We start from the raw sequence: 14,435 nt of genomic DNA on the forward strand, positions 1-14,435 counted from the left end.
TTTTTTTGGAATGTGGGTCTCACGGGGAGCGTGCAAGGGGATAAGTCCCTGCAGTCGCGCTATTCACCTGTGTCCTCGGCGGCTCAGATGGACAGAGCGTAAGCAGGAGATCCCGGGTTCGAGTCCCGGTCGGGGCACACATTTTCAGCTGTCCCTATCGAGGTATATCAACAACACCTGTCGGCAGCTGAGGGTTTGAATTACTTATCATTTAATAAAGGGTGAAGCCCCATTATTAGTTACCGCTTATCTCCAAGCAAAAGTGCCCACGCGTACGGTACGGAATGCAACTCAGCCGAGATCGTGGGGTGAGAGAGAGAGGACTAGGACACGGCAGTGCGTGTTGCGGCGCGCTTAGTACGCGGCGCGTCCGCTGCGGCGCTGACGGGCAGATTAGCTGCCGCGTCCCCCTGCCGGGGGTTAGCGCTACTAGGCGGGCGCGGCGACTCACCCACCGTTGCTATACATAACGGAGAAGCTTTCGGCGCGCGGCGGCAGCGGCGGCGACGGCGGCTCCGGCGCCGCCTCCATCTTGCCGAAGACGTCGTTGGTGCCGATGCGCGGCATGGCGACTGCTGGCCGCCGACGGCGGGCCTGCTCTGCAGCGGTCGGCGGCCGCGCGAATGGGGCGAGCGCGCAGGCCCGCGCAGCCGCCCGCCAGTCGATATGCAGCCGGCGCGCCGCTGCTCGCCCCTGCACAGTGCGGCCGAGCACGCACTGTCGCCGCGGCGAGTGCTAGTCCGCGAGCGAACTCTGTAGAGCTGTGCTGCGACCTGCCCCGTCTATACGAATGCGGCCTCTCCCTCCTCACCTATACACAGGCCATGTCCTACGCCAAGGTAGCTTAAAGACAGGGAGCCACCGAGGGAGCTGCCATGGGTGCAGGCACAGAGAGTGGCCTCAAAATTTTATACATAAAACAAAAGTGGAGAAACAGTTAAAGACGTAACCAGGAGAGGTACATAAGTTCTGCTGCCTATTGTTTTCCCACCTTCTCTCTACGAGAAGAAGCTTTTCTGTCGGCCCGCGACTGTAAAATCATGCAGCTGTCACGATGCTATGTCGTCCAAGAACCATCTACCGGGTGATAACAAAGTCAGTACAAATTTCAAAATTAATAAACCACGGAATAATGTAGATAGAGAGGTAAAAATTGACACACATGCTTAGGATGACATGGGGTTTTATTAGAAAAAAAAAAAGAAAACAAAGTTCACAAAATGTCCGACAGATGGCGTTGGACAGCAAAAGGTTAGTGACTACGCTTGAAAATCGTGTATAAAAGGAGATTTAACGAGAGAGAGAATCCAGGCATCATCACAGGCCGCATCACCCACTCCTTTTGTCTCCATGATTTCTACCTCACCCTTTATGGTCGTCCCATCCAGCTCACCCCCAACCCTGAGATACCTTGGCCTCACCTAGACCCATCATCTCCAGACCATCCAGCAGAAAGCCCATTGCTGCCTCCACCTTCTGAAACTCCTGTCTGGCCGGACATGGGGATTGCATCCTTCTACCATCCTCCACACCTACAAATCCCTCATCCATCCTATCCTCTGTTATGCCAGCGTTGCCTGGATCTCCGCACCCACCCGCTTTTACAAAGCCCTCCAAATCCTCGAACGCTATGCGCTCCACCCTGCCTTCCGTATCCGCCTTCCTTCCCCCACAGGGCTCCTGTGTGACCTGATCCCCTTCCCCCTGTTCCTCCAACATCTCCGCATCCTTTACATTGTCCGCAGGCTTGATCCCCCCCACCCTCTGGTTTCCTCCTTCCTCTCCACCCCTCGCCCGTTGCCGCGCCTCAATCGATGTATCCCTCCCTCTCTCCACCTGCATGTCCTCTATCAGGGCAATTTCCAGCGCCTCCCCCTCCCGGGTGATGAACTTCGCCGTGACATCTACCCTTCCTTCCAACTATAACCTGGCCTTGTTCCCCTCCCCCCTCCCCTGGGCCCCCTTTTTCCTCTCCCCTGCTTCTCCCAGAGCAGATTTTCCTCCTTGCCCCCCCCCCCCTCTGAGACCCTGCACCCCTTCCTTGACTCTTTCCTTCCCACATCCCTCCCTCCCTGGCCCTCTTCAGCCTGCCCCCCCCACCCATCTCCCCCCTCTCTTCCCCTCCCTCCCTTCTTCCGGTCTCCCTCATCTCCTTACACCTGGCATATCCTCCGTTTTGATCATCGTCATTGTGCCACGTCAGTGTTGTGTTTAGTGCTGTTTCTCCCATGCGTCAAGAGGTGTGATTTTAATTGTGTACTGCCTTGAGGTTCGCTGTCAGTGTTTGTTATGTGCTACGCCATCCGTCAATACTTTTATGCTCCAATCATACTGTGCCTTGTGTTCTTTTAATTGTCGCAGTGTGTGGTTTTTTGTGTGCGCTACTTTTTTACGGTTTTTATCTCCATTTTACAGTCGCCCCTTTGTTTTTGTCTATTGCCTTCCACGATGTTCCCCCTTTTTTTATATCTATGTTCACCATATTTTCTCCTTTGTATATTTTTAACTGTCTTCTATTGTTTGTTCTATGTCTTTCGGCTGAAGAGCAGTTCATATGCTGCTGCCAGCCCGCAACGATGTGGAATTGAAATACAATAAAGAAAAAAAAAAGAGAGGGAGAATCAGATGCGCCAGCAGTCGCAGCATGTTGACGTTACTTGAAAAGGCGCTTTTAGTGAAGCTGTATTATCGGAATGGGGAATGCGCTAGTTCACCGTTACGATCCTATCGCCATAGGAAGGGGAGTCGAATGGGTAAAGATCAGTTGACAAATGCAGCTGTGGCGAGAATGATTTCGAAGTTCGAAGCCACGGGTTGTTTAGACGATAGACCCCGTAGCGACCGACCGAGCACAACGCGTAATTCTGCTGAGACAGTTCAGGAAGAATTGGAGACTGTAGCGGGTTCGTCTATGCACGGGGAAGTCAGCGCTCGTGCAGTCGCACGCCGCACCGGCGTTCCATACAATACTGTTTGGTTGGCACTTAGGCGTACTCTCCGATGCTATCCGTTCAAAATCGTTGGGCATCATGAACTGTTACCTGGCGATTTAGTGAAGCGGAGGGCATTTGCGGTGTGGGCGTTTCAAAAGTTGGTGGAAGGTGACGATTGGTTGAGTAACGTGTTGTGGAAAGGCGAAGCTCATTTCGCGCTCAGAGGGTCTGTCATCGCCCACAACTGCAGAATTTGGGCTACCGAAAATCCTATAAATGTCGTGGAAACTCCATTGCACGACGAGATAGTCACGGTATGGGTTGGATTTACCACATCTACCGTTATCGGGCCTTTTTTCTTCGTGGAAATGCGTGATTTTGGTTTTGTAACTGCTACCGTTACGGGTGAGAGGTACGCCGATATGTTACAGAATCGCATCATCCCCAGCCTGGCTGATAAACACCTGCTGGAACGTACGATGTTTATGCAGGATGGCGATCCACCCCATATTGCTAGACGCGAGAAAGATCTCTTGCGCGCGTCGTTTGTTGATGATCGTGTGCTCAGCCGCCACTTCCGTCATGCTTAGCCTGCCATGTCCCCAGACCTCAGTCCGTGCGATTATTGGTTTTGGTGTTACCTGAAGTCGCAAGTGTATCGTATCGTGATCGACCGACATCTCTAGGGATGCTGAAAGACAACATCCGACGCCAATTCCTCACCATAACTCCGGACATGCTTTACAGTGCTGTTCACAACATTATTCCTCGACTGCAGATATTGTTGAGGAATGATGGTGGACATATTGAGAATTTCCTGTAAAGAACATCATCTTTGCTTTGTCTTACTTTGTTATGCCAATTATTGCTATTCTGATCAGATGAAGCGCCATCTGTCGGATATTTTTTGAACTTTTGCATTTTTTTGGTTCTAATAAAACCCCATGTCATTCCAAGCATGTGTGTCAATTTGTACCTCTCTATCTACATTATTCCGTGGTTTATTCAGTTTTCATATTTATACTGACTTTTTGATCACCCAGTGCATTGAAGACCCAAAGAAACTGGTACACCTGCCTAATATCGTGTAGGGTCGCCGCGAGCACGAAGAAGTGTCGCAACACGACGTGGCATGGACTTCAATAGTGTCTGAAGTAGTGCTGAAAAGAACTGACACCATGAATCGGGTGCAAATCTCTTCTTAACAGCACGTTGCAAGTCATTCCAGATATTCTCAATAATGTTCAGGTCTGGGGAGTTCGGTGCCCAGCGGAAGCGTTTAAAGTCAGAAGAGTGTTCTTGGAGCCACTCTGTAGGAATTCTGGACGTGGAGGGACCTGCGTCGGTCCAGGAGCCCTTGAGCGTACGAGGCTACATGGCACAACAGTCACCCACTCAAGACTCTGACGTTGCTAACCATACAAGAGGTACTGATGCCAAGTCGAATGCTGTGGACTTGGTGCTCTCCAACGGTCGAGCTTCCCGGAGGGCGTAATTCAGCTGCTACCGCCTTCAAGACTGGGGACGGGATCTCTGATTTCCATCTGGGGACATGCAGTCGCTTGTCCGCTAAGGCCTGTGCAGGCAAATTTCTTGCCGCCCGTCTCTGCTCTAAGCAGACTCTACTACTGGGAACTATCACACGTGCACGGGGTCACTGGCATGATCGTGTCCGCATTGTCTGCCCTAGCCCAGGGCTGCGACAGGGCCTCTAAGGGGCGCTTTTGATGCGGAGCTCTTCTCCTGTCCCAACAGCTGCCTCGTCATTCCATAGTGTCTGCAGACCTCCGAGTGCAGACTGCAGCGCCTTCCTCAACTGGACGTACGCTGTTTATGTGCCGTTGGTGCTGCCATCCTGAGGCAACGACACGACAAACATATTTTGAGCAATAAATGATTGGTTTTCCAGTGCTATCTCTGTGACGTTTGATCGGGCGTATAATAGGCACCCACTCACCACCGAACTGTAACCCACCCTTCAACCTGACCACGATCTCCCTCGACCACTATTTACCACAGTGGCTTATCAACTTTTTTTTTATTCCACAAAAACAGTAACAAAAATGGCTACAATGAAATGACATAAATAAGGTGACAGATAATTGCAGTCATAAATTACAGCATCCAAAGAATGAGGAATCATATTCAGTCCTTAGCAGCAGCACACATTTAGCACCTCCGCTGTCACCTTCAACTGGTGGCAGTTCAGCACGCACATTTTCTTCTTCTGTAGCCTGAGGTTCCTCATCATCATTTCCCAGACCCAAATTAATCATTCAGTAAATCCTTGATATGTGTTCCTTCCAGGTTAAATTACATGGACAGAAGAGAAGTCCCGAACAGCGACATCGTAAAGTCCTTCACTGCCTTGTAATTTTTGTCAGTTCCAGCCTTCTAAACGCATCCTTAGGAAGTTCAAGATCTTCCTTTATATCAGGCACCAGATGCTTGTCGCCATATTCTTGTATCTGCCGTACTACTGATTTATTTTTCATGTGTGACTTGCAGGTGAGGTTAGGGTCGGGAACGTGACCCAATCCATCCCCTCTCTACGAGGAATCCAGTTTGTAACCTATACCCGTTCTGTTGAAGGCAGTTCGGTGCATGTTACCATATTTCTTATTGTGATTCTGATACTTGTGTTTTCTCGAATTCATTTTCCATATACGTCTTGTATTCAATATGTTCATCGCTCCCAATATTGTTAAAAACATAACTTGTATATTTGGCCATTAACCAAATCACTGCCTTATTTTTTGCCTGATGGTAGTAACTTTCTTCTGATCTGAAGAAAATGTTAGTCGGTACTTTGTTTGCTGAAGTTCTTGTTATTTGAGCAATTTTCTCCCTGGTCCACCTGCAGTTGATAATGCGATATCCACATGTGTAACGATGAGGCACACTATCAACAGGTTGCATTTGCTGCAGAAGTTAGTCACTTAAACCGATGGCAAAGAGACGCTCATTAGTGCCGATGATGTTATTGAGTACCTTGCACCACGCTGTTCTCACGTCAAACGAAAGAAGATCGCTACTGATGTTTTTCCATGCTATTCCAGCGCATTTACATACTATGTTATTTTTCTTTTCATGCTTCCGTCTTTCAGTGAAAATCGCCGTTGCTGCAACATTTTGGGAATTTAAAAGTTTTTTGCTGAGATAACTTCGTTCAAGATAATACTCCCTAATGTGTTTTAGCTCAAAATTTATTTTTTGTATATTTATCGGCGGCTCTACACTTTCTGGCCTGACAGTGTCGTATAGTTTTGCTGTAATACACCCTGGATCATTACACATTATGCTCCATGTTCGTTTGACATACAGTGCCATCGCTTTAGACTTGATGTCGGTTAGACCCATTCCTCCATTGCTTGGATGCAAAACTGCTGTCTTCACCGGCACTCGAAGCAATTCCTCTTTCCACGAGAACTTTGCTAAGGTAGACATCAACTTGGTCGTTATAGCAGTCATCTGGATTGGTTTCACAAAGCTGAAACATTTCCGCTGCTGCCCCCTGTTCGTCGGACTTTTTGAATGGGATTCTGCCGAACCCAGTCGAAAGCGACCACTGAACGTAGGAAATGTCATGCGATCCATGTATACAGGTTGGTCAAAAATGTAAAGGCAGGTAGATGGGACTTAAATAGGCAGATTTCCTGTAGGAATGTGTGTGAGTCAACGACACATTACAGTGCTAGCGTGTGCAGCAGTGTGAATCACAAGAATCTGAGAGGGCGTGTAAAGACAAAGGACATCAGAAATTTATTAATAATTTACAGGAGGTGCTCGAAAGAGCGGCCACCAATAGTGATGCACGATTCACAGCAACGGTGCATGTACTGGTGTAGATTAGAAACGACATCAGGCATGTCGATCATATGTCCAGCAGCAACAGACACGCGGGGAACTAGATCTTCTTCAGATGTGATGGGACTCTCATGCACCAGGCTTTTCATCTGACCCCACTAGAAAAACTCCACGCAGGTTAAATCGCGAGAACGCGATGACCAGGAAACTGGATCGCCCCGTTCTGTCCACTGCTGGCCGTAGACAGCAACAGGTGATTCGTGACGATTCGACTGAAATGAGTTGGGGCTCCATTCTGCTGGAGCCGCATTCGTCAGCGAGCAGCTAGACTGCTAGAGGAATATCGCTCACAAGTTCAGATGAGACCTCCTGTAGGAAGCTGTTGTCTGTATGGCCAGTTAAACGAATACGCAAAATGTACAGTGCCACTAAGTTATTGTGCACAATGGCTGCCCAAACATTAATGGAAAACGTTTCTCAGTAGGCCTGTGCTGTTGTGCCACGTGGGTTACCATGAGCCCACAGGTGAGAATTATTGATGTTCAACGTAACCGTCTGTGTAAAGGTAGCCTCATTAGTACATAAAACACCTGCAGGAAAGGTTTCATTGGCTACAGTCTGCTGTAGGTATAAACGAGCAAAGTTGAGATGTGGAAAGTAATCGTTTCATTGGCTGTAGTATGCTGTAGATACCAAAGAGCAAAGTTGAGACGTGGAAGATAATCATCAGGGGTCACTCTCTGTAAATGATACGGATGCATTCCGTCTTGATGTAACGTCTTCAGAACACTTTGATGGCTCACACCCAAGGACGTCCTACAGCTCTCGAAGAATTATCCTCAACTGTGTGTAGTATTCTGTCTTCCACCGCAGGAGTTTTGCGATATCTTCGAATGCCAGATCCACGCCTGGTTGCATAAAACGATCCACTCGTGCGTACCTCCCTATGAAGACGCTCGAATATACGGTGATTCGCCTGATTCCTTTACGAGAAGCACTCCGTGTACATCCTTTGTGTAGCCAAGTTTGCGGACCCGCCATATACTTGGGGTGTGCCGGGTGCGCAAAGATGAGCGGCGGTGCTTTCGTTGTGAAACCGACCAAGTAATGTGATCGACTAAGAACACTATGCTAGTACCTACGAAAAACTCACGCTTGAACAGTTAGTAAATGGATGTACTTCAAATTTTGTTTTCATATCCAAAATACTTTTCTTTAGGGTGGCGGAGGTGGCCCCACTTTGATTTTGTTGTTATTTCATGCTGCATGGTAGGACGGCAGCGAGGTTCCTTCCAGAACAGTTATCATGTGTCAGGACGTACTATGTTTATTATGTGAATAATAAATTTCTGTTTCTCCTACCTTCCTTCATATAAAATAAATAAATAACAACACCTCACACCCAAAAAAAAAAAAAAATTGGTAGAGCACTTGCCCGCGGAAAAAAAAAGAAAACAAAGGACCAGGTACGTGGCTGGGAATCGGAAAACCCGGGTTCGAAAAAAAAAATAAAGGAAAAAAAAGTAATCAGCGCGACAGAATGTGAATCCTATGGGCCCGGGTTCGATTCCCGGCTGGGTCGGAAATTTAAAAAAAAAAAAAAAAAAGCCATTTCCTTGTGCAGCCCCGCACATGAAATGCATGTCGGCTAGCTCCGCATTGGTCGATGCATGCTGCTCGATATCCTTGCAGGAATTGATGAATCCAGCTAGCGAAGCGTTTTTATACGCCGCAGTCATCAGCGCTCTGACCAGCTTAAACAAACATTACCACACACGCAATCCTGTACGACATCTGCTTATTTCGGTCCCCTCTACCAGACATTACGTTTTTGACATATAGTTTAGTACCAAACTGTATACTGTTAACATCTACATGTTGCAAATTCTTTTGTAACTGTCTATTACTGTGCATTTTAACGTAGTACACATACATTTGCAAGAGTCAATCGATAAGTCGCTTAGATTTTTTCATTGCGATCGTATTCTTTGGTATTCAGTTTATCCTGTGTAATGGCTGTTAACGCCATCCGGGTTTTTGATCGGTACGTTATCGGTGCTTAGACAGTTTAGCACCTAATACCAACGCTTTCACCCATCTATTTACAGTTAGTTGCATGCTCACATTAGTGAACTTTGCTTTATATTTTATTGTTAAGTGCGAGTACGTATTGCTCTTTAATCTATGAAATAATATTCATTAACATTTCTTACATTGTATTTTTTTTGTCTCGCCATAGCTTTACTCTGATCGTGATGTATCAGAACGCCTAACGGTGAACAAATTAACTTGCGACCAAGACGTTTACAAAATCATATCCTTACCGAATTTCACCTGGACATATCGCTGCATAGATCAGTGTTATGTAGCATTTCATGCCATAGGGAATTGTCCATGTTTGCTTGTAGACCTCTTGTTTTAATTTTCTCCTGCGATAAACTCCTAGAGCCGGCCGCTGTGACCGAGTGGTTCTAGGCGCTTCAGTCCGGAGCCGCGTTGCTGCTACGGTCACAGGTTCGAATCCTGCCTCGGGCATGGATGTGTGTGATGTCCTTAGGTTAGTTAGATTTGAGTAGTTCTAAGTCTAGGGGACTGATGACCTCAGATGTAAAGTCTCATAGTGCTCAGAGCCATTTGAACCATTTTTTCACTCTCATAATTGTCAATAGTTATCACAGGGTCGCATCTGCCCTGGCCACGGCAGTCAGCATAACTCAGTACTACTGATCCTCTGTGTTCTGCTTTGGAGAGAAGGATAGGCACTTGGTGCAGGGAGTGGTAACTGACCCTTAACGTGGACAAACGTAATGTCTTGCGAATACATAGAAAGAAGGATCCTTTATTGTACGATTATATGATAGCGGAACAAATACTGGTAGCAGTTACTTCTGTAAAATATCTGGGAGTATGCGTGCGGAACCATTTGAAGTGGAATGATCATATAAAATTAATTGTTGGTAAGGCGGGTACCAGGTTGAGATTCATTGGGAGAGTCCTTAGAAAATGTAGTCCATCAACAAAGGAGGTGGCTTACAAAACACTCGTTCGACCTATACTTAAGTATTGCTCATCAGTGTGGGATCCGTACCAGGTCGGGTTGACGGAGGAGATAGAGAAGATCCAAAGAAGAGTGGCGCGTTTCGTCACAGCGTTATTTGGTACGCGTGATAGCGTTACGGAGATGTTTAGCAATCTCAAGTGGCAGACTCTGCAAGAGAGGCGCTCTGCATCGCGGTGTAGCTTGCTGTCCAGGTTTCGAGAGGGTGCGTTTCTGGATGAGGTATCGAATATATTGCTTCCCTCTAGTTATGCCTCCCGAGAAGATCACGAATGTAAAATTAGAAAGATTCGAGCGCGTACGGAGGCTTTCACGCGAACCATACGCGACTGGAACAGGAAAGGGAGGTAATGACAGTGGCACGTAAAGTGCCCTCCGTCACACACCGTTGGGTGGCTTGCGGAGTATAAATGTAGATGTAGATGTGTAAGCGCTATTCATTTTCACCATCGTTCCATACACTTGCCACTATTTTGTAAGAAGGATGGTAGAACCTTCTCTTGAAAAGCATACACGAGCTCTATTCTTCCATTCCGAGACAACTGGAAGCTGTTCTGTACGGCAACTGGTTTCCCACACCAAGATAGGCTTAGTAATGTGTTGTGATTTTGGTGTCTCCACACTTTTGTCGAACGCTTGCATATACGAACGCCACCTACGAACAAAGCATAATTCGAGTGCTGTGACGTCATGCTCTGCGGATGAGGCAACCCTAGGCACAAAGGCTAGGAGACGCTGTTTCACTCACTGTTTAACGCAAGACAGACATGAACGGAAACAAGAAAACCTCCTACATGTATGCGAGTACTGCGTACTCTATTGCACTACTTTGTGAATGATGAAAGGTCTCATAACAAATTAAAGTGAAAAGAGCTATAGAAATGTAGTGGCCTGTGTATTTAAAGACGATGTATCTAGCGCCTAGTTTTGAGCACTGACATCTTCTTGTCGAAAATTCGAATTTACTATTAGGTAACGCTCAAATCAAAAGTAAGACATTACAGTACATTTCCTTCCTTTTGTCAAGCCTCATCGCCAGTCTTGTAAAGGCCGAGTTGCCCCTGTTACGGTTCGTGAGTTCGTTCAGAATGGTTCAAATGGCTCTGAACACTATGAGACTTAACATCTGAGGTCATCAGTCCCCTAGAACTTAGAACTACTTAAACCTAACTAACCTAAGGACATCACACACATCCATGTCCGAGGCAGGATTCGAACCTGCGGCCGAAGCGGTCGCGCGGTTCCACACTGTAGCGCCTAGAACCGCTCGGGCACCCCGGCCGGCTGTGAGTTCGTGAAACGGATTCTGGTGCAGTACACCGCTAAGACAATTTCTCCCTGCCACTATTACATAGCTATGCCCCAGGGTCAGGTTACAGGATAGGGGAACGAAGGCTCTACAACACTCCAACAAAGTAGTAACGAAGTCACACAAATGAGTTAAGAAGGTTTACTTGTCTTTGTGACTAGTTGAATAAAGAAGGCTGCAACGCTGCTTGTAATATAACACAAAAAATGAGACCCTCAATGGATCAGTGCAAATAATCGTAGGTAAACATCACAGCACAAAGTAAATGCAATTTACAACAACTGTCTGTTCACTCCGAAGAGTTCACTAGACGACGTTCCATGTCTAAGTCAGTCCTGGAAGATGATCTATAACCAAGTGGGCGAGAGCTGCTATCTTACGAGTAGGCTTCTGTCCGTTGTCTTCCGGTCATTGGCCGATTGTATTCGGCCGGCAATTGGCAGAGGCGAAGTCGATATCTCCATCCTCTGCGCCGCATGTAGCGCTGGTGTAACTCGCGCAAGTTGCGAGTCTATATGTCACTGGCACCAACTCACATCTTTGCGGCTGTGGTGCTTTTGTCTTGGCTATGTCTTGTTCGGACGACACAGCACTTCCAAATTCGTACACAACTGATGAAGTAAAGCTTTTATCGACTTTTTTTCATTGAAGCGCGCAATAAAACGGCAAATATGGTACTGAGAATGTTCCATTTTAGTGTGAACATAAACAAATTCTCCAGTCTGATTGTAAAAATATATTCAGTGTAATTAACATAACCAATAAAAACACAGACACACACGCGCACACACACACACACACACACACACACACACACACACACACACACACGCACACATACACACACGCGCGCGCAGTGATAGAAGGAGACGGGGAGGGAGTCGCACAGAGGTATCTTCACGAAATGTTTATTAGTAATTTCATGTGTGACAAGACGCAGTTACAAATCAGTTATTCACCCTTTTATACGAGTAAATAGTTATATTTTTGGTGACATTTATAATATTTTTTTTCGGTTTGCAAAATTAAGAGGGTTGGAACTTTAATAGTGGCAACTATTTATTTACAGCTCGTTCCAAATAGATAAGTGTTTCAAAGTTTTAATGACCTCCAAAGTAGTCACCGGCATCGTGTGTAACCCGTTGCCAGCGATGTGGAAGTCGTAGGATACTCTTAGCAGTGCCAGTTGTGTTGACACTTCGAGCGGCTCGGTCTACTCCCTGACGAAGGTGTAGCAGTCTGAAGCGAATGCCGTGAAGTGTTTCCTTCAATTTAGAAATCGAGTTGAACTTACTAGGGCTTAAGTCAAGGGAGTGCAGTAGGTGGTATAGCACATAGCAGCCCAATCAGTCAAACAAATCAGTAACAAATTGCACTGTATGTGTTTCAGCGTTGTCCTGCAAAATGAAGGTCAGGTCCTGCAGAAATGTCATCACATCTGTCCCTATGCTGTCCATTTTTGGAACACAACGTATCACCACCTTAGAGACAAAAGTAATGACACTTTCTGCAGGACTTGACAATCATTTTGCAGCATAAGGCTCAAGCATATACAGTGCAAGTTGTTACTGATTTGTTTGACTAATGGGGCTACTAAGTGCTATACCACCTACTGCACTCCCCTGACTTAAGCCTTCGTGAGTTCAACTCGACTTCTAAACTGAAGAAAATACGAGTACTTCACGGCGTTTGCTTCAGAACTGCTACAAATTCATCTGGCAATAGACCGCGCCGCTCGAACTGTCAACACAACTGGTACCGCTAAAAGTATCCTACGACTTCCACATCGCTGCAACGGGTTATACACAATGCTGGTGACTACTTTGAAGGCCAGTAAAACTTAGAAAAACGTATCTATTTTGTACGAGCTGTAAATAAATAGTTGCCACTATTAAAGTTCCAACCTTAGTAGTCAACGAAACATCTAATCATTACATCACTTGTTATGGATTCAGGTTTGTGGCCGTTTATACAAACAAAACCAAGGAACTAATGTCTGGGCAACTTTCACAAGCACACCCCTTTGATTTGCTTGCTGTAGAAACAACGTTTCATTTTCCTTAAGGGTCATTGCTTGGATATGTTAGAGCTCCCCATCTGTTATCACTACATAAATCGTCTGCTTGTATCATTTCTTGAGACTGCGGAAATCTTTGCAATACATACATTGAATTTCTTAAGCGGCTGGTGTGAACAATAACCTGACACACACTGGAGTAATGGCCAAGTATTTTCCTCTATTTCATCTACATCATTATCATCTACTTTTTTTGTGGTCATCAGTCTACTGACTGGTTTGAAGCGGCCCGCCACGAATTCCTTTCCTGTGCTAACCTCTTCATCTCAGAGTAGCACTTCCAACCTACGTCATCAATTATTTGCTTGACGTATTCCAATCTCTGTCTTCCTCTACAGTTTTTGCCCTCTACAGCTCCCTCTAGTACCATGGAGGTCATTCCCTCATGTCTTAGCAGATGTCCTATCATCCTGTCCCTTCTCCTTATCAGTGTTTTCCACATATTCCTTTCCTCTCCGATTCTGCGTAGAACCTCCTCATTCCTTACCTTATCAGTCCACCTAATTTTCAATATTCGTCTATAGCACCACATCTCAAATGCTTCGATTATCTTCTGTTCCGGTTTTCCCACAGTCCATATTTCACTACCATACAATGCTGTACTTTAGACGTACATCCTCACAAATTTCTTCCTCAAATTAAGGCCGATATTTGATATTAGTAGACTTCTCTTGGCCAGAAATGCCTTTTTTGCCATAGCGAATCTGCTTTTGATGTCCTCCTTGATCTATCCGTCATTGGTTATTTTACTGCCTAGGTAGCAGAATTCCTTAACTTCATTGACTTCCTGACCATCAATCCTGATGTTAAGTTTCTCGCTGTTCTCATTTCTACTACTTCTCATTACCTTCGTCTTTCTCCGATTTACTCTCAAACCATACTGTGTACTCATTAGACTGTTCATTCCGTTCAGCAGATCATTTAATTCTTCTTCACTTTCACTCAGGATAGCAATGTCATCAGCGAATCGTATCATTGATATCATCCTTTCACCTTGTATTTTAATTCCACTCTTGAACCTTTCTTTTATTTCCATCATTGCTTCCTCGATGTACAGACTGAAGAGTAGGGGTGAAAGGCTACAGCCTTGTCTTACACCCTTCTTAATACGAGCACTTCGTTCTTGATCGTCCACTCTTATTATTCCCTCTTGGTTGTTGTACATATTGTATATGACCCGTCCCTCCCTATAGCTTACCCCTACTTTTTTCAGAATCTCGAACAGCTTGCACCATTTTATATTGTCGAACG

At 46.0% G+C, this 14,435-nt stretch overlaps 1 protein-coding gene across 3 annotated transcripts in view; it reads right to left on the reverse strand.

The window, feature by feature from the left end:
- The window catches only part of LOC124612456 (band 7 protein AGAP004871), a 570,585-nt gene that overhangs the window by 335,271 nt on the left and 220,879 nt on the right, over window positions 1-14,435 (reverse strand). Inside the window, exon 1 of one of the 3 annotated variants that reach the window (XM_047140684.1) lies at window positions 456-569. The exons of the other annotated variants lie outside the window; for them this stretch is intronic. Within the exon in view, the coding sequence (XP_046996640.1) occupies window positions 456-567 (112 nt within the window). The 5' untranslated portion in view covers window positions 568-569. Of the gene's footprint in view, window positions 1-455; window positions 570-14,435 lie in introns of those variants that run through there. 3 annotated transcript variants of the gene reach the window in all.

Source organism: Schistocerca americana, chromosome 4 (genome assembly GCF_021461395.2).
Source record: "Schistocerca americana isolate TAMUIC-IGC-003095 chromosome 4, iqSchAmer2.1, whole genome shotgun sequence".
NCBI classification, from domain to species: Eukaryota; Metazoa; Arthropoda; class Insecta; order Orthoptera; family Acrididae; genus Schistocerca; species Schistocerca americana.